The following is a 23,730-nucleotide window of genomic DNA, read 5'->3' as shown; positions in this document are numbered from 1 at the left end:
ATTGACATACAATATTTTAAGATATTTAAAGTGTACATTGTAGTGATCTATATACTGTGAAAGGATTTCCCAAGTAGTTAATTAACACATCCAACACCTCACATTTTTATCCTTTTTTTGTGTGTGAGAATATTTAAGTTGTACTATTTTAGCAAATTTCAGTTATACTATACAGTGTTATAACTGAAATTTGCTAAAATAGTACAACTTAAATATTGAAGGCAGTGGCACCCCACTCCAGTACTCTTGCCTGGAAAATCCCATGGACGGAGGAGCCTGGTAGGCTGCAGTCCATGGGGTTGCTAAGAGTCGGACACGACTGAGCAACTTCACTTTCACTTTTCACTTTCATGCATTGGAGAAGGAAATGGCAACCCACTCCAGTCTTCTTGCCTGGAGAATCCCAGGGACGGGGGAGCCTGGTGGGCTGCCGTCTATGGGGTCGCACAGAGTTGGACACGACTGAAGCGACGCAGCAGCAGCAGCATACAGTGTTATCAACCATAGTCACCATGTTTTACATGAGGTCCTCAGACCTTATTCATCTTTTCGAAAAATTCATTCATTATTATTATTTTTTTGGCTGCAGTGGGTCTTCATTGCTGCATCCAAGCTTTCTCCAGTTGTGGCAGGCTAGCGCTACTCTTCACTGTGGTGCACTGGCTTCTCATCGTAGTGGCTTCTGTTGTTGCACAGGCTCTAAGTGTGAGGGCTTCAGTAGTTGCAGCATGTGGGCTCAGTCATCGTGGTGCATGAACTTAGGTGCTCCTCAGCACGTGGAATCTTCCCAAACTAAGGATCGAACTGTCTCCAACACTGGCAGGTGGATTCCTATCCACTGTACCACCAGGGAAGTCCAGATCTTATTCATCTTATAACTGAAAGTTAGTACCCTTTTACCAACTTCTCCCCATAGCCTCCACCTCCTAGCTATTGCAATAGTGTTTTAATGAACATGAGAGTGCAGATATCTTTCAGCAATACTATTTTAATATTTTGAGGAACCTCCATATTATTTTCCATAGTGGCTGCAACAATTTACATTCTATTACTTTTAAATCAATCTTCTGGCATTTAAGAAAGTGTTCCCTCCTTTTCTCCAGCCAGTTGATGCCTTGTAAATGCCCATCTGGGGTTCCCTGGTAGCTTAGCTGGTAAAGAACATGCCTGCAATACAGGAGACCCTTGTTTGATTCCTGGGTTGGGAAGATTCCCTGGAGAAGGGATAGACTACCCACTCCAGTACTCATGGGCTTCCCTGGTGGCTCAGAAGGTAAAGAATCCGTCTGCAATGTGGGAGACCTGGGTTTGATCCCTGGGTTGGGAAGATCTCCTGGAGGGCATGGCAACCCACTCCAGTAGTCTTTCCTGGAGAACCCCCATGGACAGAGGATCCTGGTGGCTATAGTCCATGGGGTCCCAAAGAGGTCAGACATGACTGAGTGACTAAGCACCTGCACAAATGCCCATCCAGCCTCCGATTCTTCCCAAAGAAGACACCAGCGGACAGGAATTATCCTAATTTTCATGCCCATACTCCATTCATTGAATGGACACTTATTAATGTCCATTTTATGCACTTTTATGCACTGGGAACTGTCTGGACACTTAAGAGGCATTAAGCCATCTGCATCAGTTACACAGGTACACTTACCTTTAGCGTCAAATTGGTCTTGACCAAGGGGAAGCCCCTTGGTTTGACAATCCTCAGTCAGTCTTGTCTTCTCGTGGTTTTTTCCTGAGCTTCCAAGTCTCCCTTTACTGGCTCCTTTCCCATAGGCTATAAGCTATGGAGAAATTTGTGACTACTCCCTCTCCCAGGGGCACTTCCCACAGGGGCCTTACAACTTCTCTATCCACAGCAGTGTGGCTGCTATCCATCACACTTGCCAAAACCTCTGATATCTTTTAATACCAAATCCAGTAGACCCTCTCAGGCCTTACCTTATTTGACTTTTCTGGAGGCACTGGACACTGTTCTTTGCTTCCCTTTTTCTTAAATTCTTTCTTCCCTTGGCTTCCAAAACTCCCCTTTCCTAGCTTGGCTTCTGACTCCAGGCCTTTTCCCACCACTGGACCTGGGTCTGCCCAGCCTTCTCCTCTCATTCCGTCTGCTATTCTAGTCTGGTCCCTTATGTCATCTGTCTGCAGCCAGGTGGCCACCTTCTCAGAGCCAATTGCCTAAAGTGACTGGTATTTCTCATGCACGCAGCATGTCCAACACTGAATTCAGGAGCTTCCCCCCAAACCTGCAGCCCTGTTGGTGTCAATCCACTTACATACACACATTCAACAGATAATGGAAATAAATGATCCTTTATCCCTCTCTATGAAGTGAAGTGAAAGTCACTCAGTTGTGTCAGACTCTTTGCGACCCCATGGACTATACAGTCCACAGAATTCTCCAGGCCGGAATACTGGAGTGGGTAGCCTTTATCTTCTCCACGGGATCTTCCCAACCCAGGCATCAAACCCAGGTCTCCTGCATTGCAGGCAGATTCTTTACCAGCTGAGCCACAAGGGAAGCCCAAGAATACTGGAATGGGTAGCCAATCCCTTCTTGACCCAGGAATCGAACTGGGGTCTCCTTCATTGCAGGTGGCTTCTTTACCAACTGAACTATCAGGGAAGCCCATAATTTAAGTCACCAAGTCTGTCAATAATAACACTAACTAGTATTGAGGGCTTATTATACATCTCATTTAATTCTTGTTACAACCCCAAAGTCAGGTGCTATTATCATCCCCATTTTATAAAGAAACTGGGATGACAGAGTAGGGTCTATTTCAATCCTAGTTCTAGGATTCCCTGGTGGTCCAGTGGCTGACTCCATGCTCTCAATGCAGAGGGCCCAGGTTTGATCCCTGGTCAGGGTACTAGATCCCCCTGCCACAAATAAAGTTTGCATGCTGCAACTAAGACCTTAGGCAGGTCAGGAAGCAACAGTTAGAACTGGACATAGAACAACTGACTGGTTCCAAATAGGAAAAGGAGTACATCAAGGCTGTATATTGTCACCCTGTTTATTTAACTTATATGCAGAGTACATCATGAGAAACGCTGGACTGGAAGAAACACAAGCTGGAATCAAGATTGCTGGGAGAAATATCAATAACCTCAGATATGCAGATGACACCACCCTTATGGCAGAAAGTGAAGAGGAACTAAAAAGCCTCTTGATGAAATTGAAAGAGGAGAGTGAAACAGTTGGCTCAAAGCTCAACATTCAGAAAACGAAGATCATGGCATCTGGTCCGGTCACTTCATGGGAAATAGATGGGGAAACCATGGAAACAGTGTCAGACTTTATTTTTCTGGGCTCCAAAATCACTGCAGATGGTGACTGCAGCCATGAAATTAAAAGACGCTTACTCCTTGGAAGGAAAGTTATGACCAACCTAGATAGCATATTCAAAAGCAGAGACATTACTTTGCCAACAAAGGTCTGACTAGTCAAGGCTATGGTTTTTCCAGTGGTCATGTATGGATGTGAGAGTTGGACTGTGAAGAAAGCTGAGCGCCGAAGAATTGATGCTTTTGAACTGTGGTGCTGGAGAAGACTCTTGAGAGTCCCTTGGACTGCAAGGAGATCCAACCAGTCCATTCTGAAGGAGATTAGCCCTGGGATTTCTTTGGAAGCTGCTAAGCTGCTAAGTCACTTCAGTCGTGTCCGACTCTGTGTGACCCCATAGACGGCAGCCCACCAGGCTCCCCCGTCCCTGGGACTCGCCAGGCAAGAACAGTGGAGTAGGCTGCCATTTCCTTCTCCAATGGGTGAAAGTGAAAAGTGAAAGTCATGTTGTTCAGTCGTGTCTGACTCTTAGTGACCCCATGAATTGCAGCACGCCAGGCCTCCCTGTCCATCACCAACTCCTGGAGTTCACTCAGACTCACGTCCATCGAGTCAGTGATGCCATCCAGCCATCTCATCCTTTGTCGTCCCCTTCTCCTCCTGCCCCCAATCCCTCCCAGCTTCAGAGTCTTTTCCAATGAGTCAACTCTTCGCATGAGGTGGCCAAAGTACTGGAGTTTCAGCTTTAGCATCATTCCTTCCAAAGAAATCCCAGGGCTGATCTCCACTTTCATCAAGAGGCTTTTTAGTTCCTCTTCACTTTCTGCCATAAGGGTGGTGTCATCTGCATATCTGAGGTTATTGATATTTCTCCTGGCAATCTTGATTCCAGCTTGTGCTTCTTCCAGCCCAGCATTTCTCATGATATACTCTGCATAGAAGTTAAATAAGCAGGGTGACAATAAACAGCCTTGACATACTCCTTTTCCTATTTGGAACCAGTCAGTTGTTCCATGTCCAGTTCTAACTGTTGCTTCCTGACCTGCATATAGGTTTCTCAAGAGGCAGGTCAGGTGGTCTGGTATGCCCATCTCTTTCAGAATTTTCCACAGTTTATTGTGATCCACACAGTCAAAGGCTTTGGCATAGTCAATAAAGCAGAAATAGATGTTTTTCTGGAACTCCCTTGCTTATTTGATGATCCAGTGGATGTTGGCAATTTGATCTCTGGTTCCTCTGCCTTTCTAAAACCAGCTTGAACATCTGGAAGTTCATGGTTCACGTATTGCTGAAGCCTGGCTTGGAGAATTTTGAGCATTACTTTACTAGCGTGTGAGATGAGTGCAATTGTGCGGTAGTTTGAGGATTCTATTTATTAACAGATATTATTTATTTTATGTTAATAGATATTTATTTAATAAATATGTAAAAATATTAAAATTTATTTGGTTTACTGTGAGCAGCACACAATATTTAATCTCAAGAAACCTCTAGTACTAGGAATTGTTCACAGTAGGAACCACCCTGGTGGTCACAGGATGGTGTAACTGCGGGCTGAGGAGAAGAACTTGTCAGGCCAGCCACAAACCAGGGCCTTTGACCACATAAAAGTGGTCAAATAAATGCTCAAAAAAATAAATTCTAGTTCCTAGCTATGTGACCCTGGACAAGTTAATCTCTCTGCCTCAGTTTCTGTAAAACAGTGGTAATTTATTTTTAGAGGTATAAAGAACTGGAATAGTGCTTAGAAATTCATAATTATTATGTAAGTATCAGCGATTACTATTTTTTTTTTTAATCTCAGGCTGACTCCAAAGCAAAGCACTTGAACACTCATATACTCAGACTTCCTCCAGTGCTCCCTTTACCTAAATACTTCATTCATTCAACAAATCTTCACCACTACTTGTGTCAAGCAATGCTTAAGGCACCAGGAATACAGCAGAGAACAAACGCTGTATTCTTTGAGGCTGGGGAAATAGCAAATGGGCAGTAAACAGACAAAAAATGCTAGGTAGCGGTTAAGAACCTGCCTCCATTAGGGTGGTGTGGTAGGAAGCCTCTGCGTGGCACTTTTCACTGGAGGGGGGGGAAGGCCTCTTAAGAGGTGATATAAGCTAAGATCTGAACTGACAAGTCAGCCATGCCAATGTTTCTATAGCTCATCCTTGTCACTTGAGCATGTTCCCTGCTTATCTCCCTAGCCTCTTCCCATGAGTGTCCAAAGCTTGCTCTGTGCCAAACTGTTTGCAAACACTGGGGTTTTATTCTACCACGCCTTGGCTTATGCTGTTTTTTCTGTCCCCAGTCACCCAGTACGTGTCCGCTTGGCTCCATCCCAGAGTTCAAAATGAAAACCTCCTTAGGATGCTCGCCAGATATCAGAAAGCAGGGTGCAGACCAGAGCATGGGCCCGTCTCCTCCCTGATCAGACAGCCCCAGTGGGTAGCTGTGGGCTTCCTATTCATTCAGTCACAGGAGTGTTTTAGTAAGAACTGCAAAATAATTTGATGGCTCAGAGAATCCCCATCAGCCCTTGTTAAAATACAAAAACCCTGGGCCCAGCCCCACATCTCCTTAATTAGGAACCCCAGAAGTGATTCTGAACATTAGTTCATTTGGGGAAACATCGTCATAGCTGAAGATAGCTTGGTTTTGTTTCAGGTACCAGATGCCAGATATAACTTCCTACCTGGGCAGCTCTAAACTGAAGAAAGTGCTCTGGGTTGAATTTTACATCAATTAAGTTTTGCCAATGATCCATCTGAATAGCTGGCAAAAGCACAACGCAAAGACAATTTTCTATTCCGTCCAGGGAACCTTCCTTTAGACTCTTTTGACTAACTCCTGGACCATCTGACACTGACTTAGCAGCCAACGTTTTTAAAAAGTAGGTGCTTTAGTTCCAAATAACAAAGAGGGAACTTTTAAGTGGTCAAAGGCCCTGCTTTGTGGTTGGCCTCACCAAGTTCTTCTCCTCAGCCCGCAGTTATCCCGTGACCACCAGGGTGTTGCCTACTGTGAAAAATACCTAGCACATAAGGTTTCTTGAGATTAAATATTATTTGTGCGCTGCTCACTGTAAACCTCACATACTAGACTGTCTATATCAGCAGTTCTCAGGAGGCAGTCTCTGAGATGGGGCACCGGGGGAGTCACCAGCAGACAAGGGTACTTTCTGGCGCGGTTCATTAGCGGGGGAACTAAGGTGGGCGATCAACGCGGTGGAGTCTGAATTCCCGAAAGTCTCGGACCCTTTAGAGAGGAAACGGGACAAACTCTTATCTGCACTGCCTCCAGGAAGCTTTGTGTAGAATGTGGGCCGGGGCCGCCCGTGAAGCCTCTCAGGAAACTCAAGCCCTCCGAGGCAGGTAAGACCCTCCCTGACTGAAAAATCAAGAGACAACTGGTATCCACCGCCCGGGAGTTACGGAACACGCGGCGCCAAAATGTCCGTCCTAAAGCGCAGGCGCCGCGAGCGCGGGCCGCGGATGGGCACCCCGGATACCGCGCGCCAATGGCCCAATCAGAGCTGGCTTTGCACAAAGCGAGTCCCGCCCCAGGCCGCCGCCACGAATCCCCTCCCCCTTCCTTGGCCGCGTCGGCCCGCCCACTCCGGCCCGCGCCCCGCCCCGCGCCGTTCTCAGCTAGAGGCTCGCGATTGGCTCATGAGAGGGACGCGAAATCTGGTTGGTCGAGGCGGAGTCACGAGGGTGCCGTCGTCGCCTTTCCAGAGGCGATTACTGGGCAGGCTCAGTCTTTCGCCTCAGTCTCGAGCGCTAGCTGGCAGCCAAGCGTACGCGCTCAGGGATTAGCGGCCGCCATCGACGGTGCTTAGGTTCCTCTGGGCTCGTCTGCGCCACTCGCTCGCCACACACTCCGCCGTCATAAGCCGCCATCATGGTAAAGCTCGCAAAGGTAAGAGGCCTTGCCCGCGCGAGCATGGACATCAAGGCCCGTTTTTCGAGGAGCGCGCGCGCTGCGCCGCCAGGAGGAGGGCCTGCGCGCCGTCCCGGGCGCGTTCGAGGGCGCCATGCTGTGGGAAGTCTCGCGCGATTAGCTGGGAGGTCTCGCGTTTTTAGCTGCTTCGTAGCGAAGTGAAGAGCTTCGGCAGGTGCCGCGCTGGTAGTGAATGCGGCGGGGAAGGACTTAAGGGCTGAGAGCGGGGAGGGGGAGAAGGGCCTCGGACTGATGAGGCGAAACTCCTGCGACGGGCCGGAGCGGGTCCCCGCCTCCTGACGCACGTGCGGCGGCGCGGGGTTCGCCACGTGGGCCGTGCCGTGTGGGGCCGGCGGCCTGCGGAAGGACCTGGCCTTGTGAGGAGGCGGCGGTGCACCTCGTCTCCGTTCCCGGTCCAGCGGGGTGGGTGGATGGGAGCGGGGCTCCGGAAGGAGGCCCTGCCGCATGCTTTCTGCGCCAGGCTGCGCGCACGTGGTGGCCTGCGACTTATCCCACGTGGCTCTTCCAGGGCTGAAAGGGGCGGGGTTGGTAACCTGGGAAAGGAAGTCTTAATAGAAGACTACGGGTTAGACGTGGTTTTTTTTTTTTTTTTTTTAAAGCTGCCTTCAGAGTAGGGTGGTGGGATTTGGTGCCACAGTTTACCTCAAAGGCTTTTTCAAGGTGGTTTTCCTCACGTGAAGGGCCTTGAATTGTTGGCAGTTACATTGGTCCAGTTGTAGTCCGCATTGAGAAACGGTGCGGTGAAGCAAGGTTCGATTCTGGTTGGAGGTGTAATTTTTAAAACGGGTGTGCTTGAAGAACGTAGCAAGAAGACAGTAGCCTTTTTATCCAAAGCAAAAGTTTTTTGTTTTTTTTTTTTTAAAGAATTTGAGAGAAAATACGTAGGAAATTGAGTGCTAAGTCGCTTTGGTCGTATCCATTTCTTTGCGGCCCCATGGACTGTAGCCCGCCAGGCTTCTCTGTCCATGGGATTCTCTAGGCAAGAATTCTGGAGTGGGTTGCCATACCCTCCAGGGGATCTTCCCGATCCAGGGTTTGAACCTCCGTCTCTTATGTCTCCTACATTGGCAACCGGGTTCTTTTATCACTAGCGCCATCTGGGAAGCCCTGTGTTAACATTGGTATGAAGGATAATTTTTATGTAAATTGTAGTTAACAGTATGTAGAGAGAATTCTAAGGGACATTACTGCCGTTTTGCTCTGAAGAATGGCTTGAAATGAGGGAGGGTGTAATGTGTCACTTCTGTTTTAGGCCGGTAAAAATCAAGGTGACTCCAAGAAAATGGCTCCTCCCCCAAAGGAGGTAGAAGAAGATAGTGAAGATGAGGAAATGTCAGAAGATGAAGACGATGAGAGCAGTGGAGAAGAGGTAATTGTATATAGTTCAATGTTGAATTGCCTTGAACTACAAAATGGAGACTTAAAGCAGGTGGTATTGGATGTCTGAAAATATTGGCAGAAAAACCAGGATTCTGTTAATTCACATAGGACCTGTTGTAATGGTCGAGCATTTCACAAAGTTGTATTGACCTGTCAAGATGGCACAAGAATATTTGAATGAACTCGAGAGCAAAGATCTGTAGGTGTGTGTGTGTGCGTGTGCACATGCGTGCACACCTTCTGCAGGGCTTGGTGTGATATATTGTAGTAAATCACTAGTTTCCCACTTTCAACATGTTAGTTCCACATACCAGATAAACAGAGTGAGTTCTACATACCAGATAATCAGGGTGGACAGTTAACTGTCCTGCGAATGGCAGCTCTGAGCATTATATTCAGGTCTGAGGTTAGCCTTATCAGATTCTTCTAGCTTCCAGTAGGATCAGTTGGTCTCTGTTACCCTGTATGGGTTTGATAATACTAATCATTGTTACAGTGGTGTGGATTGAGAGTTGCCACCTTTCATTGTATTAGCACTTATTTAGAACTCCGAGCTACTGTTGGCTCACTGTAAAGACGACTCGTTGCTTTATTTGTTCATATTTCTTATTTAGAATTTAATGAAGGTTTTATTTTGGCACACGTTACCTGATAAAACCAATAGTTAACAAAAAGTAGTTTTGAGTGTAACTTTAAATATAGACAAGTGATGGTTTTTATCAAGCTAATGTGCTCTTCACTAACTTTGCCACTATTGATTATCCCACTTGCCTTTTTTGATGTTCATTTTCTCTTTGGTTCTAAGAATGAGCATTCAGTGAACTTCCTACCTCCACCCACTGTGAGAGCCCCAAATGACTTAATAACATTTAACAGGTTGTCTTCTCTATGTGTTAAGGCTTTATGTGTCAAGTCATAATCCTTAAAACAGTGTATAAAGAGCCAACTCAGTGGAAAAGACCCTGATGCTGGGAAAGGTTGATGGCAAAAGGAGAATAGGGCAGACAGAAGAGGATGAGATGGTTAGGTAACATCACTGACCCAATGGACGTGGATTTGAGCAAACTCCAGGAGATGGTGAGGACAGGGACAGCTGGCTGCAGTCCAGAGTTGGACGTGATTTAGCGACTGAACAACAGTTATTTTCAGATGTGGAAACTATTGAGGCTTAAAATTAAGTTTTAAAACTTTGTCTAAGCCCATGCAGTGGCATCTAGTCTATTTTCAGGGTCTGTGTTAGAGTTTCCTGCAAGATTAAGAGTGTTACTTCAAGTGTACAGAACATGTTAATTTGACCCTACTTTTTAACTTGCTCACATCTGGTGCATGTGGTGGTGAACTGAGGCAGTGCTAGAGTTGATCATTCATTTATGGGACAACTCTTTGAGTTTGAAAACAAGCTTATGTTGTTTTTTATTTATTCTTAAAGGTTGTTATCCCTCAGAAAAAAGGCAAGAAGGCTACCACAACTCCAGCAAAGAAGATGGTGGCTTCCCCAACAAAAAAGGTTGCAGTTGCCACACCAGCAAAGAAAGCAGTTGTCACCCCTGGCAAAAAGGCAGCAGCTATGCCAGCCAAGAAGACAGTTACACCTGCCAAAGCAGTGGTAACACCTGGCAAAAAGGGAGCCACCCCAGGCAAAGCAGTGGTAGCAACCTCTGGTAAGAAGGGAGCAGCCACCCCAGGCAAGGGAGCAAAGAACGGCAAGAATGCCAAGAAGGAAGACAGTGATGAAGAAGATGAAGATGACAGTGAAGAGGAAGACGATGATGATGAGGAGGAGGATGAGCCAGCAGTGAGGAAGGCAGCTGCTGCTTTTGGTGCTGCTCCTGCCACAGATGATGAGGATGACGAGGATGACGACGATGATGACGATGATGAGGAGGAGGAGGATGAGGAGGATGAGGAGGACGAAGATGGTAAGGCATTGTATTGGTAGTTCCTGGACTCCTGTTTGCAAGGTACATTAGGGATGAGGTGTGGGTGGTAGAACTACATGTTGCTGAAAACCTGGGGGGTTAGATAAGAATCATCCCAGGGATTCTCTGGACTGATTGTGATGCACTAGATTGGGACCCATGAAAGATTGCCTGCTTGTGTTGCTCAGTCCTTTCGATGCTTTGCAACCCCACAGATTATAGCTGCTCCTGAGTAGAATGCTTCAAACAGCTCATTCTTTATTTACTTATCATAGCTCTAAGCACAGTGGCATGAATAAGATTACACTTATTTTCCTTTAGGTCTTCGTAGAACTGGGATAGAACTCAGTTTTTGACTAGGTGGCTTCTCTTTCAGACTCTGAAGAAGAACCTATGGAGATTGTACCAGCCAAAGGAAAGAAAGCTCCAGTAAAGGCTGTTCCTGTGAAGGCTAAGAGCACTGCTGAAGATGAAGATGAAGAGGAGGATGATGATGATGAAGAGGAGGAGGAAGAGGATGACGATGATGAAGAGGATGACGACGATGAGGAGGAAGAAGAGGAGGAGGAGGAAGAAGAGGAGGAGGAAGAAGGTAATGAGTTGGATTCTCAAGTACATTGATATGAGTTTTGTTTAAAAGGAGGTACTTGAGTATGTGTGGATGACACTTGTGGATGACATAGATTGTTTGAACTCTTGTCCAGAGCCTGTCAAAGAAGCACCTGGAAAACGAAAGAAGGAAATGGCCAAACAAAAAGCAGCTCCTGAAGCCAAGAAACAAAAAGTGGAAGGTAACTTAGAGAATTGGGGGATTGGGAAATGATACCACATAGCGCAAGTGATGAACAATAAAGGGACTTAATACTGAAACCTGATGTTATATTTCAACGTGCTGATGTGCTGTGTACAGAAATAATTTGATTAATACTTAAGTATACTGAAAAATTGACTAATTTGAGAAAATTTTTGTACAGGCACAGAACCAACTACGTCTTTCAATCTCTTTGTTGGAAACCTGAACTTCAATAAATCTGCTCCTGAATTGAAAACGGGTATCAGTGATCTTTTTGCTAAAAATGATCTTGCTGTTGTCGATGTCAGAATTGGTGTGTCTAGGTAAGTATGGGGGGCCTGTGTCATAACATCACACATTGTTTGTGGGTCTGCTGTTGCTTTTTCCTTTCAATTTTAGGACCTTAGCTCATTATCCTTAAACAAGAATATCTAAAAGTCTTCAAAGATTAGACATTATTGAATTAAATAATTTGATTATCAAATTGTGAAACCCCCAAATTGAAATTTTCATAATTCCCCTTAATTTTTGATATAACACAAACTAAATATTTCTTAGACCTGAAAAGCCATAATAGTGAATGCTTTTAAACAGGATTCTCTTAGTGCTTAAACAGGTTCTTTTATCATGTGCTATTAGTTGTTAAGCAGCAGTGAAGCTAATGAAGATCTCAGAGATGAACTTGCATCATTAGGTCTTGATACTTATAGACCCTGTTCTATAGCCCCATCTTAAAGGGCTTAACTTAATTTTGTTAATAGTATAGGTGCTTCTTAATCTTTGTTTGCACTATCATGTTAGTGTTACTGCTTGTCCAGAGTACTTGTTAGCTGTGACTCTTGTGGGTTTGTCCCACCACCCCCTGACCTGTGATTTTTAAAATTTTTGTCCCTTCACTTTAAAGGAAGTTTGGCTATGTGGATTTTGAATCTGCTGAAGACCTGGAAAAAGCCTTGGAACTCACTGGTTTAAAAGTCTTTGGCAATGAAATTAAACTAGAAAAACCAAAGGGAAAAGACAGTAAGAAAGGTATGTAAAGCTTTGGGTAACGCTGATACTGATAGCTTGTTCGTAGTTATGTATCTAATTTAATGTAGACAAGCCGGGGTAAGTAGTTTAACCTTTTTCTTTTGGCTTCCTTATATGTTGAGGATTAAATGAATTAGAATGTTAAATGTTTACATCAGTGCTTGGCACTGCTTGCTAGACTTAAAAAATAATTGGTTCAGTATATCTAAATTAATAGTCTTTTCCTCACTGGACCTAGAGCAGATCTCTTAACTACTCTCTTTGCATCTTTTACCCTTTTCTAGACACTTGTCACCTTTCAAGTGTGTGTTCATCCCCTTTTTATTTTTAAATTTTTTAAAATAAAAATTTGGGGCACCTGCATTGTATACCTTATGAAATCCTAGTTCCCTGACCAGGAATCAAACTGTGCCCCATGCAGCAGTGGAAGCACAAGAGCCCCAACCATTGGACCATGAGGGAATTCTCTACAGTATTTTTTCCCATTGTCTTTTAAATTAAAACATACTAAACACTTTATATACATAGCATACAATATTTAGCTCTCTTTTTAAGTGTTCAGCACATAGTTAGCTGTCAGCCATGAAAGCAGTTTGTTTTGCCATTGCTATATCTCCATAATACATAACAGCAGAGTGCCTTTTATGTTATGAAAGCTAAAAATTATTATTATTATTATTATTTTTTGGTTGTGCCCTGTTGCAAGCAGGGTCTTAATTCCCCAACCAAGGATCAAACCTGTGCTCCTGCATTAGGAGCTCAGTCTTCACCACTGGACTACCAGAGTAGTCCATAAAAATTTTAGCAAGGACTTGTACATTGGTCAGTCTTTGATCTTTGGGACAAGAAGGGTCTTTTAAGCCATTCAGTTTATTTTTATGTTTTTGTTTTTTTTTTTTAATCTAGATCGAGATGCAAGAACACTTTTGGCTAAAAATCTGCCTTACAAAGTTACTCAGGATGAATTAAAAGAAGTGTTTGAAGATGCTGTGGAGATCAGATTAGTCAGCAAGGATGGAAAGAGTAAAGGGTATGTTTTGTGTCTACTGAAATGTTTCATTAGAATTAATGCACTTTAATTTATAGAATAAATGTTGATTTAACTTTCCTATGTTTGTGATTTTGGGCAAATTATTCTATAACCTCAGTTTCCTATCTGTACAGTGAGGATAATGTACCTAATTCAGAATAATTTTATTATAAACTAACATAAAAGTACTACCTAAGGCCTAGCTTTCTAGAAGTATTGGGTAAGCTTTCTGTAGTGGGAGGAAAGTTTTAGTTGAAAAGTGGGAAATGGCAGAAACCTTGAACATTTCAATTAATATAAAACAAAGGGCATTTTTATTTTACTTGTCTGAAATAAAGTCATATTGTTGAGATTAAGAGAGAATTAATATGTTTTTTAAAACCGAGTGAGTTCTTTACTTTTTTTTTCCCCTATTGTAGGATTGCTTATATTGAATTTAAGACAGAAGCTGATGCAGAAAAAACCTTGGAAGAAAAGCAGGGAACAGAGATAGATGGGCGATCCATTTCTCTGTACTACACCGGAGAGAAAGGTCAAAGTCAAGACCATAGAGGTGGAAAGAATAGCACTTGGAGTGGTAAGAATTTAAGTTGTCCTTCTGGGTTCTGAAATTTAGGAGAGAAAAGAAATCCTTTGCATCTTTGTACTTGATATAGTGGATAAACTGGATGTAAATCAGCATGCTATACCTCTATTTGTAATTGTCTTGAATGAGAGCTATATGAAATATTTGTGCTAGAATATAGATAAATCTAGCTTCCTCTGTATGTTTTATACTGTAAAGAACTTAGATTGTGTGCATTTAAATTAGAATATTGTTCTAGGAAGACACAGGGCTATAGTCAGCTTGCATATCTGCACAGTAGGAATGGAGGGAACCAGTATGTGAGTACTTAACAGGTATTTGATGTTGAGTAGTAAGTAGGATGGAGAAGGCAATGGCACCCCACTCCAGTACTCTTGCCTGGAAAATCCCATGGACAGAGGAGCCTGGTAGGCTGTAATCCATGGGGTCGTGAAGAGTCGGACATGACTGAGCGACTTGACTTTCACTTCACTTTCATTCGTTGGAGAAGGAAATGGCAACCCACTCCAGTGTTCTGTGGGCTGCTGTCTATGGGGTTGTACAGTCGGACACAACTGAAGCGACTTAGCAGCAGCAAGTAGGATTCCACCTATGTTAACATTGGTGTGTTACCTCTCTGAAGCACAGAAGTTCTTGGAGAACACGGTACAGCTGTGACTTAAGTTGGGATGTACTGCTTCAGAGTCTTAACTTGACATTTCTTTATTTATAGGTGAATCAAAAACCCTGGTTTTAAGCAACCTCTCCTATAGTGCAACGGAAGAAACTCTTCAGGAAGTATTTGAGAAGGCAACTCATATCAAGGTGCCCCAGAACCAAAATGGCAAATCTAAAGGGTAAAGTATCTTTATGTCACCAGTTACAGGCTTTTTAAGAGTTATCTTGTGGAGGTGAAATCATGTTCTGACATTTAGAAGAAGCTGCATTGTTTAAGGATTTGCTTGAGGAAAAAGGCTTGGTGGCAGTAGCGGAGTCATGTGCTTGGTAACTTAGTATTGACTTATTACTTGACTTGGTAACTAAGTATTGACTTAATCCTCAGGTATGCATTTATAGAATTTGCTTCATTTGAAGATGCTAAAGAAGCTTTAAATTCATGTAATAAAAGGGAAATTGAGGGCAGAGCCATCAGACTGGAGTTGCAAGGACCCAGGGGATCACCTAATGCAAGAAGCCGTAAGTCACTTTGTTAACAGGAATTTGTGGTTGGGTCCTGAGATCTACAGAAGAACATTTGCTTCTTTCTGTTGCTGCTGAGTAAATGATACTGGATATGATGACTGATTATCTGAGAAGTAACTGATGAAATCTCAAGAAAATTCCTCTAGATAGTCAAGTTCTGATCCAGCCAAGTCAGCACTGAGCAGCACATTGACCTGTGGTTTACTGTCTTGTGTTTATAGCTGCCTGTTTTAGGACTGCAGTTACTTACTTGGGTTGCTGCTGCTTCTGTTTTCCATAAAAAGATTCTTAACTGCTCTGGTGATCAGTGTAAACATTACGTGGAATTTGGTCCAAACCCTTTGCTGAATTAAGCATTAATTGGCCCAAGTTGCTTTAACCTGCTTTTTCTCATACAGAAACTCTTAAGTGAAAGGCTAGCATTTGCTAAGGCAAGCATTCTTAGCCAGTAGTCAGATGCTAGACTGTAACGTAAATCCAGTGTTGTCATGGATTGTGACTGATACAGTTTTTATTTTTATTTCCCAGAGCCATCCAAAACTCTCTTTGTCAAAGGTCTCTCTGAGGATACCACAGAAGAGACGTTAAAAGAGTCGTTTGATGGCTCTATTCGAGCAAGGATAGTCACTGACCGGGAGACTGGATCCTCCAAAGGGTAAGAGGCAGGAAATGTGCGGCTCTCCCACCTTGAGTCTTCTCACTGAGCTCCTTTCTGTCAATCAGTGACAGTTGAGGATTCGCACGAGAAGAAGAGAGAATTCACGGAGCTAGCGTTGTTGCCTTCTGTCTTCACAGAGGCCTATTCAGCTGTTTTGTGAGACATTCTGTTTCAACTTTCTGTAGGGAAGTGCTCTCACCTGGGTCTTTCTCAGTTTAAGGCTTATGGGATCGGTATGGAACATGTGAGATTAAACTTGGCATATGTGTGCTTTATAACAGGCAATTTCATTTGGTGTTTTAGGTTTGGTTTTGTAGACTTCAACAGCGAGGAAGATGCCAAAGCTGCCAAGGAGGCCATGGAAGATGGTGAAATCGATGGAAACAAAGTCACTTTGGACTGGGCCAAACCTAAGGGTGAAGGTGGCTTTGGTGGCCGAGGAGGAGGCAGAGGTGGCTTTGGAGGCCGAGGTGGTGGCAGAGGAGGCCGAGGTGGCTTTGGTGGCAGAGGCCGGGGAGGCTTTGGAGGTAAGAAGCGTGGAGGGCCACCCTGCTATGTTCACGGGATGCTGTTTAAGTGGCCATGCACTTCCCAACCTGCGAATCCATGTTTCCGCATCCGTCCCCAAGTCCTTACTCACCCTGCTGGGGAGGGATGACTGGCAGTTTTGGAGCCTGTTTAATGATGCCTTGCTTTTCTGCAGGGCGAGGAGGCTTCCGAGGAGGCAGAGGAGGAGGAGGAGACCACAAGCCACAAGGAAAGAAGACGAAGTTTGAATAGTTTCTTCTATCCCTGTCTCTCCCTCTTCCATTTGAAAGAAAGGACTCTGGGGTTTTTACTCTGTTAACTGATCAATGACAGAGCCTTCTGAGGACATTCCAAGACAGTATACAGCTCTGTGGTCTACTTGGAAATCCGTATAGATAACATTTCAAGGGAGGTAACCCTGTTGGTGTTGACTGGATATTCGTATAAACTTTTTAAAGAGTGATAGAGCTAACCCTTATCTGTAAGTTTTGAATTTATATTGTTTCTTCCCATGTACAAAACCATTTTTTTCCTACGGAGGTTTTTTTTGTTTGTTTTTTTTTGTTTGTTTGTTCTTTTGCGCATTGGGGGGTGTAAAGGAAAGCAGAATGTTTTATCATGATTTTTGCTTCAGCAATTTTGGGACAGATTAAAAGTCCTAGAACTCTGGTGCCAGCCTTGTACTTCCTGTCTTAGAGTGTTTCTCCTGGAATATCACTGAGAGTGGAGCATGGTGGAGCCAAGTTCTACCACTCCACATCTGTTCCACCCCTGATGAAGATGTTTCTGCTTTGGTTTTGAGTGTCCCAGCCATAAGTTTTGGTGAAATGGCTACTAAAGTAACAACCGCAGCCTTGCAGCCTTGTGTGTCTTCATATGAAAGCCTGCTATGATCTTATCCCAATTACAAACAGTCCTGAGGGTCAGGTGTCCTGAAAAAGTGCTCTGGAAAGAGGGCTAGGAACGCTTTGGTTGAGCCTCTTAGATAAGCATGCAAGAGCAGTGCCTTATGAGAATTCTTCTGGGGTGTATGGGCCAAAATGAAAGCTTCCAACAACTTTGGTTAAAACTGACAAGAAAGGCCTTCAGTTTTGCACTGGGTTAATTCAGACATTTGCCAAGTGTTCCCTGCCCACCCCACTTCCAAATAAAGGTCACATGAGAGACCTAGGTCAAGGGATTAACATTTTAGTTGAAAAACAGTGCCCTAGGTGATAGAAAGAATGAAAGATACTAGTAGAATAGAAGGCCAGCTGAAAGCTAGAAACCAGAGGTCACCAAGCCTGTTAGGAACCGGGCTGAATAATAGGTGATCCAGTGCCATCACAGAATTACCAGCTGAGCTCTGCCTCCTGTCAGGTCAGCAGTGGCATAAATAATGTCACTTGAATCACCCCCAACCTATCCCCACCCCATGGGAAAAAACGACCAGTCCTTGGTGCAGATTTCTGGCTCTGAGTTGCTGGTGGAGTGAGGGTGTCTAAACCTTGAGCATGCGATGCACCATGTCTCGGTCACTCTGGTGCACTCTTTGTGGACCCATGGACAGTAGCCTACTAGGCAGCTCTAGTATTCCAGGCAAGGATGGATATTAGAATGAGTTGCCATTTCCTACTCCAGAAAATTTTCCCCACCCAGGATTGAACCTTAGTCTCACATCTCCATGGCAGGTGGATTCTTTACTAGTGTCACTTGACTACCTACCAGGTCTGTTGTACGACAGGGCAGGAGGGCAGGATAAATACCTACTTTGAAGCAGGGAAGATTGAAAATTTGGTTCTGCTAGAAAGAAAAGCCAGCATAGGGACATCATCCGATTAACCAAACCTAAAAACGAAAATGAACCCTTTGTGACCTATATTTTCTAGATTTAAAAGATCTAATTGGTTAGAGCTGTTTGTGTTAGTGCATGCTGGCTGAGGCACTTCAGTCGTGTCAGACCCCGTGACCCCATGGACTGTAGCCCACCAGGCTCGTCTGTCTGTGGGATTATCCAGGCAAGAATGCTAGAGTGGGTTGCCATTTCCTACTCCATGGGAAATGCAGAGATCAAACCTCCATCTTCTGTGTCTCTAGCATTGGGAGATGAACTCTTCACCACTGAGCCATCTGGGATGGCTCATGTTGTCTGTTACCTCTTGAAGCAAACATGTAGAATTTTTGACTGGACGTGTGGAAATTTGCATCAGCGGCAGCTCAGTCTGTCACAAACTGGACATTTAGGAAGGGCCTGTATGATTGGTCTCTAGTTCTCCAGGGCCTTTTCCATTATCCAGCAGCTGTCTCTTGTGGGTACCATCCCTGACTGCTTAGCTCAACTTTAGACAAGTTCCTGGGTTTAAACCTGAAGGTGTAATAAACAAGTTGGCCATCTAGAAACATGAATTAGCATTTGCTGGCTTGCTAACCCACTAGCAGCTAATGCTGCTTATGCTGTACCCATGGTGTGCCAGGCTTTGATCTCAGTGTCTAACCTGCTGTGGGGCAGGATGAGCAGAAAAACAGTTCTTTAATCCTAACTGTTCTTCCTTCCCGTCAAGTGAAGGAGATTGTCAAACACTATATACTACAGTTATTCCAGCCAGGGATATTATGGTGATTTCCACTGGGATGAAGATGAAGGGTGGTTACCCTGTAGCACTTGAATTTAGGGAGTCCAACAAACCTCTTAATCCTAGGCCTTCTCAGCGCCTGTCTGGTCTCTTGGTGAGGGTTTTGCAGCCATTTTAGAAAAGCAGCTCCCTACAGCAAATGGTTGTCGCCACTTTCATCACTCTTCCAGTAGGTGGCAGCACACCCACAAAGATGTGGACACCTGACAGGGAGGAGTCTGGGGGGAAGCCTGAAGTTTAGTTTCAGGTCAATGCGTCTTCCATCTCAGTTTAAGTAGTGGTGGTGGTAGTCATTAGCCGTGTCCAACTCTTTGTGACCCCATGGACTATAGCCCTCCAGGCTCCTCTAGCCACAGGATTTCCCAGATAAGAATACTGGAGTGGGTTGCTATTTCCTTCTCCAGAGGATCTTCCTGATCCAGGGGCCGAACCCGCGTCTCCTGCATTGGTAAAGTGAAGTTGCTCAGTGGTGTCTGACTCGGCGACCCCATGGACTGTAGCCTACTACGCTCCTCCGTCCATGGGATTTTCCAGGCAAGAGTACTGAAGTGGGTTGCCATTTCCTTCTCCAGAGGATCTTCCTAACCCAGGGATCGAACCCAGGTCTCCCACACTGTAGGCAGACACTTTGCTGTCTGAGCCACCAGGGAAGTCCAAGAAGTCCTTCATTGGTAGGTGGATTCTTTACCACTGAACCACTAGAGAAACCCCGGGTTTAGGAATCTGCAGAAAGTCCACTCAGAGCACAGGAATGCTGTGGAATCCCCACAAAAAAGTGGATACTAATTGGGCCCAAGAACTAAATTTTGTTGAATGGTTGTCCTATGCTCTTTATCTCTCTGAGTTGTCACTTATCCATACTTGGCCCACTAATAACTTCATTGTAACTCAGTCTTTGTCTCCCTTCAGCCTTAAAAAGTGCAAAGCTTTTCTCATCTGAAAAGAGTTTGTCTCTTCACCCTACCTCCCTTCCTAGCTGTTCCCTCTAAACTTTATTGCCAAACTTCGAGAAGGGTAACACTGCTGCTTCCCACTTCTTTGCCTCCAGCAGGGTGGCTGCTGTCCCCACACCAGCATTGAATCCGTTAATGGGTTCTCATGATCAAAGGCTGTAAATCCAGTGGTTGGTCTTCCCTTAGGTTATGGCTTCCCTGCAGCATCTGATAATTCCTTTCTGCCTGAAACTTCCTTTTCTCCCACTTAGGAAAGGGGTGGTGGCTCTAACAGTAGACCAGTGTGAAGGGGGACAAGAACAAATACCCCTCGGAGTAGAGCCTCTCAGAATTTTACCCAATTAATATGTGTGAGCTAGTGGCTGTTCCTCCATGTCAGGTAACCCCGTAATTAGAGGAGAAAGACTTAATGATCCTTCTACTTGAAATGTGAAAAGAACACTTGTATAACTGCTGACTTCTGAATGGAGGGACTTGGTTTTATTTACTGTCCTGTCTCATGGCCCTAGGATAGTCTGTGACACATAGTAGGTACTCAGTAGATAATGAATGAAGAAATCCTGGAGAAACGCCTTCCCTCAACTGCAGGAAACCTATGGCAGCAGCAGGAAGGAGTGTCTAAGGCCAGGAATTCTTAACATATTTTTGAAGTTCTTAACCTTTTTGTGTTGGAAATTCTTGGGTAAAGCCTTTGAAAACTTCAAAATAATGTTTCCCATTAAAAAAAAAAAAAAGGATTATAAAGGAAATAAGTATACTGAAAAAAGTTTTCAAAATATTAATATACATCATTTGTGATAGAATTACGTGTTCACTAATGCATTAGGTAGGTGTGCGTGCATGCTAAGTCGTTTCAGTCGTGTCCAACTCTGTGCCACCCTATGGACTGTAACCCACCAGGCTCCTCTGTCCATGGGATTCTCCAGGCAAGAATACTGGAGTGGGTTGCCATTTTCTTTTCCAGGGGATTTTCCCAACCCAGGGTTTTCGAACCCTGGGTTCGAACCTGGGTCTCCCACATTGCAGGCAGATTCTTTACCATCTGAGCCACCAGGAAAGCCCCAGGTAAGATGTATTTACATTTAAAATACAGTTCCTGTAACATGCGTGCTCAGTCGTGTTTGACTCTTTGTGACCCCCCCTGCCAGACTCCTCTGTCCATGGGATTTTCCAGGCAAGAATGCTGGAGTGGGTTGCCATTTCCTACCCCAGGGGATCTTCCTGACCCAGGGAGTGAACCTGTGTCTCTTGCATCTCTTGCATTGGCAGGCGGATTCTTTACCATTGCACCACCTGAGAAGCCCAAAATATAGTTAGGGAGTTTGGTTCTGGTGATGATGGAGTGGCTTTTAACAGATTAACCCTCCTGTTGGTAATTATAAACTTGACAAAATATAAAAATCAACTTCTGAGGTGTTGAAGACCAAACAATAGAAGCTGAAACAGGTACCATCCTTGAAAGAAGCTAAAGACACTGGGGAAGATACATGTTTAACCAGCTTTTCCCTTGAGGATATTTCCCCCACCCACCACGGATTGGCATGAATCTTTGGACATAGACTTTAAGTAGAAAGGGGGTCTTACTAAACTGAGAAGTCAGGTTGGAGCAAATGTGAATCTGGCAACCTACCTGTAGAGAAGAGAACTAATTGCCTTCAAATTCTTGATTGAGTCCTATATTTATGAGCAGCGCAAGACTCTCATGTTGTTGCTGTTCAGTTGCTCAGTTGTGTCCGACTCTGTGACCCCATGGACTGCAGCACGCCAGGCTTCCCTGTCCTTCACAGTCTCCCGGAACTTGCTCAAACTCATGTCCATTGAATCGGTGATGGCATCCAGCCATCTCATCCTGTGTCGTCCCCTTCCTCTCCTGCCTTCAATCTTTCCCAGCATCAAGGTCTTTTCCAGTTATCAGTTCTTCTCATCAGGTGGCCAAAGTACTGGAACTTCAGCTTCAGCATCAGTCCTTCCAATTAATTTTCAGGGTTGATTTACTTTAGGATTGACTGGTTAGATCTCCTTGCAGTCCAAGGGACTCTCAAGAGTCTTCTTTAGCACCACAGTTCAAAAGCATCAGTCCTTCAGTCTTCTTTATGGTCTAACTCTCACATCCATACACATCTACTGGAAAAACCGTAGCTTTGACTAGACGGACCTTTGTCGGGAAAGTGATGTCTGCTTTTAAATATACTGTCTAGTTTTGTCATAGCTTTTCTTCCAAGGAGCAAGCATCTTCTAATTTCATGGCTGCAGTCACTATCCACAGTGATTTTAGAGCCCAAGAAAATAAAGTCTGTCATTGTTTCCGTTTTTTCACCATCTTTTTGCCATGAAGTGATGGGGCTGGACACCATGATCTTTGTTTTTTGAATGTTGAGTTTTAAGTCAACTTTTTCACTCTCCTCCCAGGGGAAAACAGGAAAGGTGAGAAAGAGCTGGCTATAGATTCCAGCAGATACCTGGTGCTGGAGGGAAGTTTGGAGTTCAAATTTTGCCCAGTTAGAAGGGTTTGGTAAACACTTAAAGTGTTTCTTCGAAACTCAGAAGGGTCATACATTAGACATACAGAATAGCGCATTCCAGGACTAAGGACTAAGGACTAGGACTAAGGGCAAAATACGAAACTGAAGTAGACTCACTCTAACAAAGCGTAAAACCTAAAACTCCCCCACATAATCAGTGGGGGAGTCTGCTGGGAATTTAATTGCATACTAGAACAAAATCTAACAGTGTTCAGGGGAAGATAACAATCCAGACTCTGCAATATGTTATTCATATTGTCCAGTAAGCAAAAAGATTAATAGACGTGCAATGAACCATGACTGTCCACAATCAAGAGAAAAAGGCAAACAACTCATGTTGAAATTTGTAAGCAAGCACTTCAATCATTGTAAACATGTTAAAGAATCTACAGGAAAAGATAAGTATATTGAATGAAGAAATGAGGAATTTCTGGAGAGAATGGAAACTCTAAGAACTGAGTGGAAATCCTAGAAGTGAAAGTGCTATGTTAAAAATTTAGCTAGAAAGGCTTAGTAGCAGCAAAAAGGATCCGTAAGGATCCAAAAGGATCGGTCTAGAAAATAGACCAATAGCAGTATAGAGTTCAAAACATGCTACTCCTAAATATGATATCAATAGATATTAAATATTTCAAGCTGAAGGAACTTGAGAAACAGCAAGTACATGAAGGATTTTTGGAGTGTCCCCTGAAGCAGCTCATAAAACCCTCATATGAATGTACCCTCCTTATACCCAGAAGAAGGACTTCCCTGGTGGCTCTGATGGTAAAGCGTCTGCCTACAATGTGGGAGACCCGGGTTCAATCCCTGGGTTGGGAAGATCTCCTGGAGAAGGAAATGGCAACCTACTCCAGTATTCTTGCCTGGAAAATCCCATGGATGGAAGAGCCTGGTAGGCTACAGTCCACTGGGTCGCAGAGTCCGGACACGACTGAGCAATTTCACTTTCTGTCTCTGAAGACAGAGGGACACCAAGAGGGAATTTTAAGGAATAGGCCTGCTGTTTTCCCCATTTACTACACTCAGTTTATATCCTTTTTTTTTTTTTTTTTTTGGTCCTTTCTTATTTTTCCACAACTCTCCATTATTCATCAAACCTAACATAAAAATACTCAGGTTTAACCACTTATTCAAGTCTTCATTTCCTTATAAAGGCTTCCATGTCTCGTAAGACTTAAATAAATCTGTCTGCTTTTCTCTTATTTATTTGGCTACATCAGGTCTTTGTTGGTGGTGCACAGGTTTGCTCTGTGTTATGTGGGATCTCAGTTTCCCCCACCAGGGAC

At 44.2% G+C, this 23,730-nt stretch overlaps 1 protein-coding gene and 3 non-coding genes across 4 annotated transcripts; all 4 read left to right on the top strand.

The window, feature by feature from the left end:
• The first annotated feature begins 7,038 nt into the window (after positions 1-7,038).
• On the top strand, positions 7,039-17,026 carry NCL (nucleolin). The gene is made up of 14 exons (XM_006041866.4): positions 7,039-7,210; positions 8,505-8,621; positions 10,062-10,551; positions 10,928-11,143; positions 11,256-11,342; positions 11,526-11,667; positions 12,249-12,373; positions 13,280-13,403; positions 13,823-13,980; positions 14,702-14,825; positions 15,032-15,165; positions 15,700-15,826; positions 16,133-16,356; positions 16,533-17,026. The coding sequence occupies exons 1-14, from the start codon at positions 7,193-7,195 to the stop codon at positions 16,607-16,609; spliced, it is 2,163 nt and encodes a 720-aa protein (XP_006041928.4). The 5' UTR covers positions 7,039-7,192; the 3' UTR covers positions 16,610-17,026.
• Positions 11,383-11,452, top strand: LOC112583087. Its single transcript, XR_003107435.1, has one exon. It is a non-coding gene; the product is annotated as a small nucleolar RNA SNORD82 (small nucleolar RNA).
• Positions 15,258-15,337, top strand: LOC112583095. The gene has a single exon (XR_003107443.1). It is a non-coding gene; the product is annotated as a small nucleolar RNA SNORD20 (small nucleolar RNA).
• Positions 15,863-15,996, top strand: LOC112583072. Its single transcript, XR_003107428.1, has one exon. It is a non-coding gene; the product is annotated as a small nucleolar RNA SNORA75 (small nucleolar RNA).
• Positions 17,027-23,730: the final 6,704 nt, after the last annotated feature.

This window comes from Bubalus bubalis, chromosome 2, assembly GCF_019923935.1.
Source record: "Bubalus bubalis isolate 160015118507 breed Murrah chromosome 2, NDDB_SH_1, whole genome shotgun sequence".
NCBI classification, from domain to species: Eukaryota; Metazoa; Chordata; class Mammalia; order Artiodactyla; family Bovidae; genus Bubalus; species Bubalus bubalis.
Note: the sequence above shows the minus strand (reverse complement) of the source record. Positions and strands in the feature narration are given on the sequence as shown.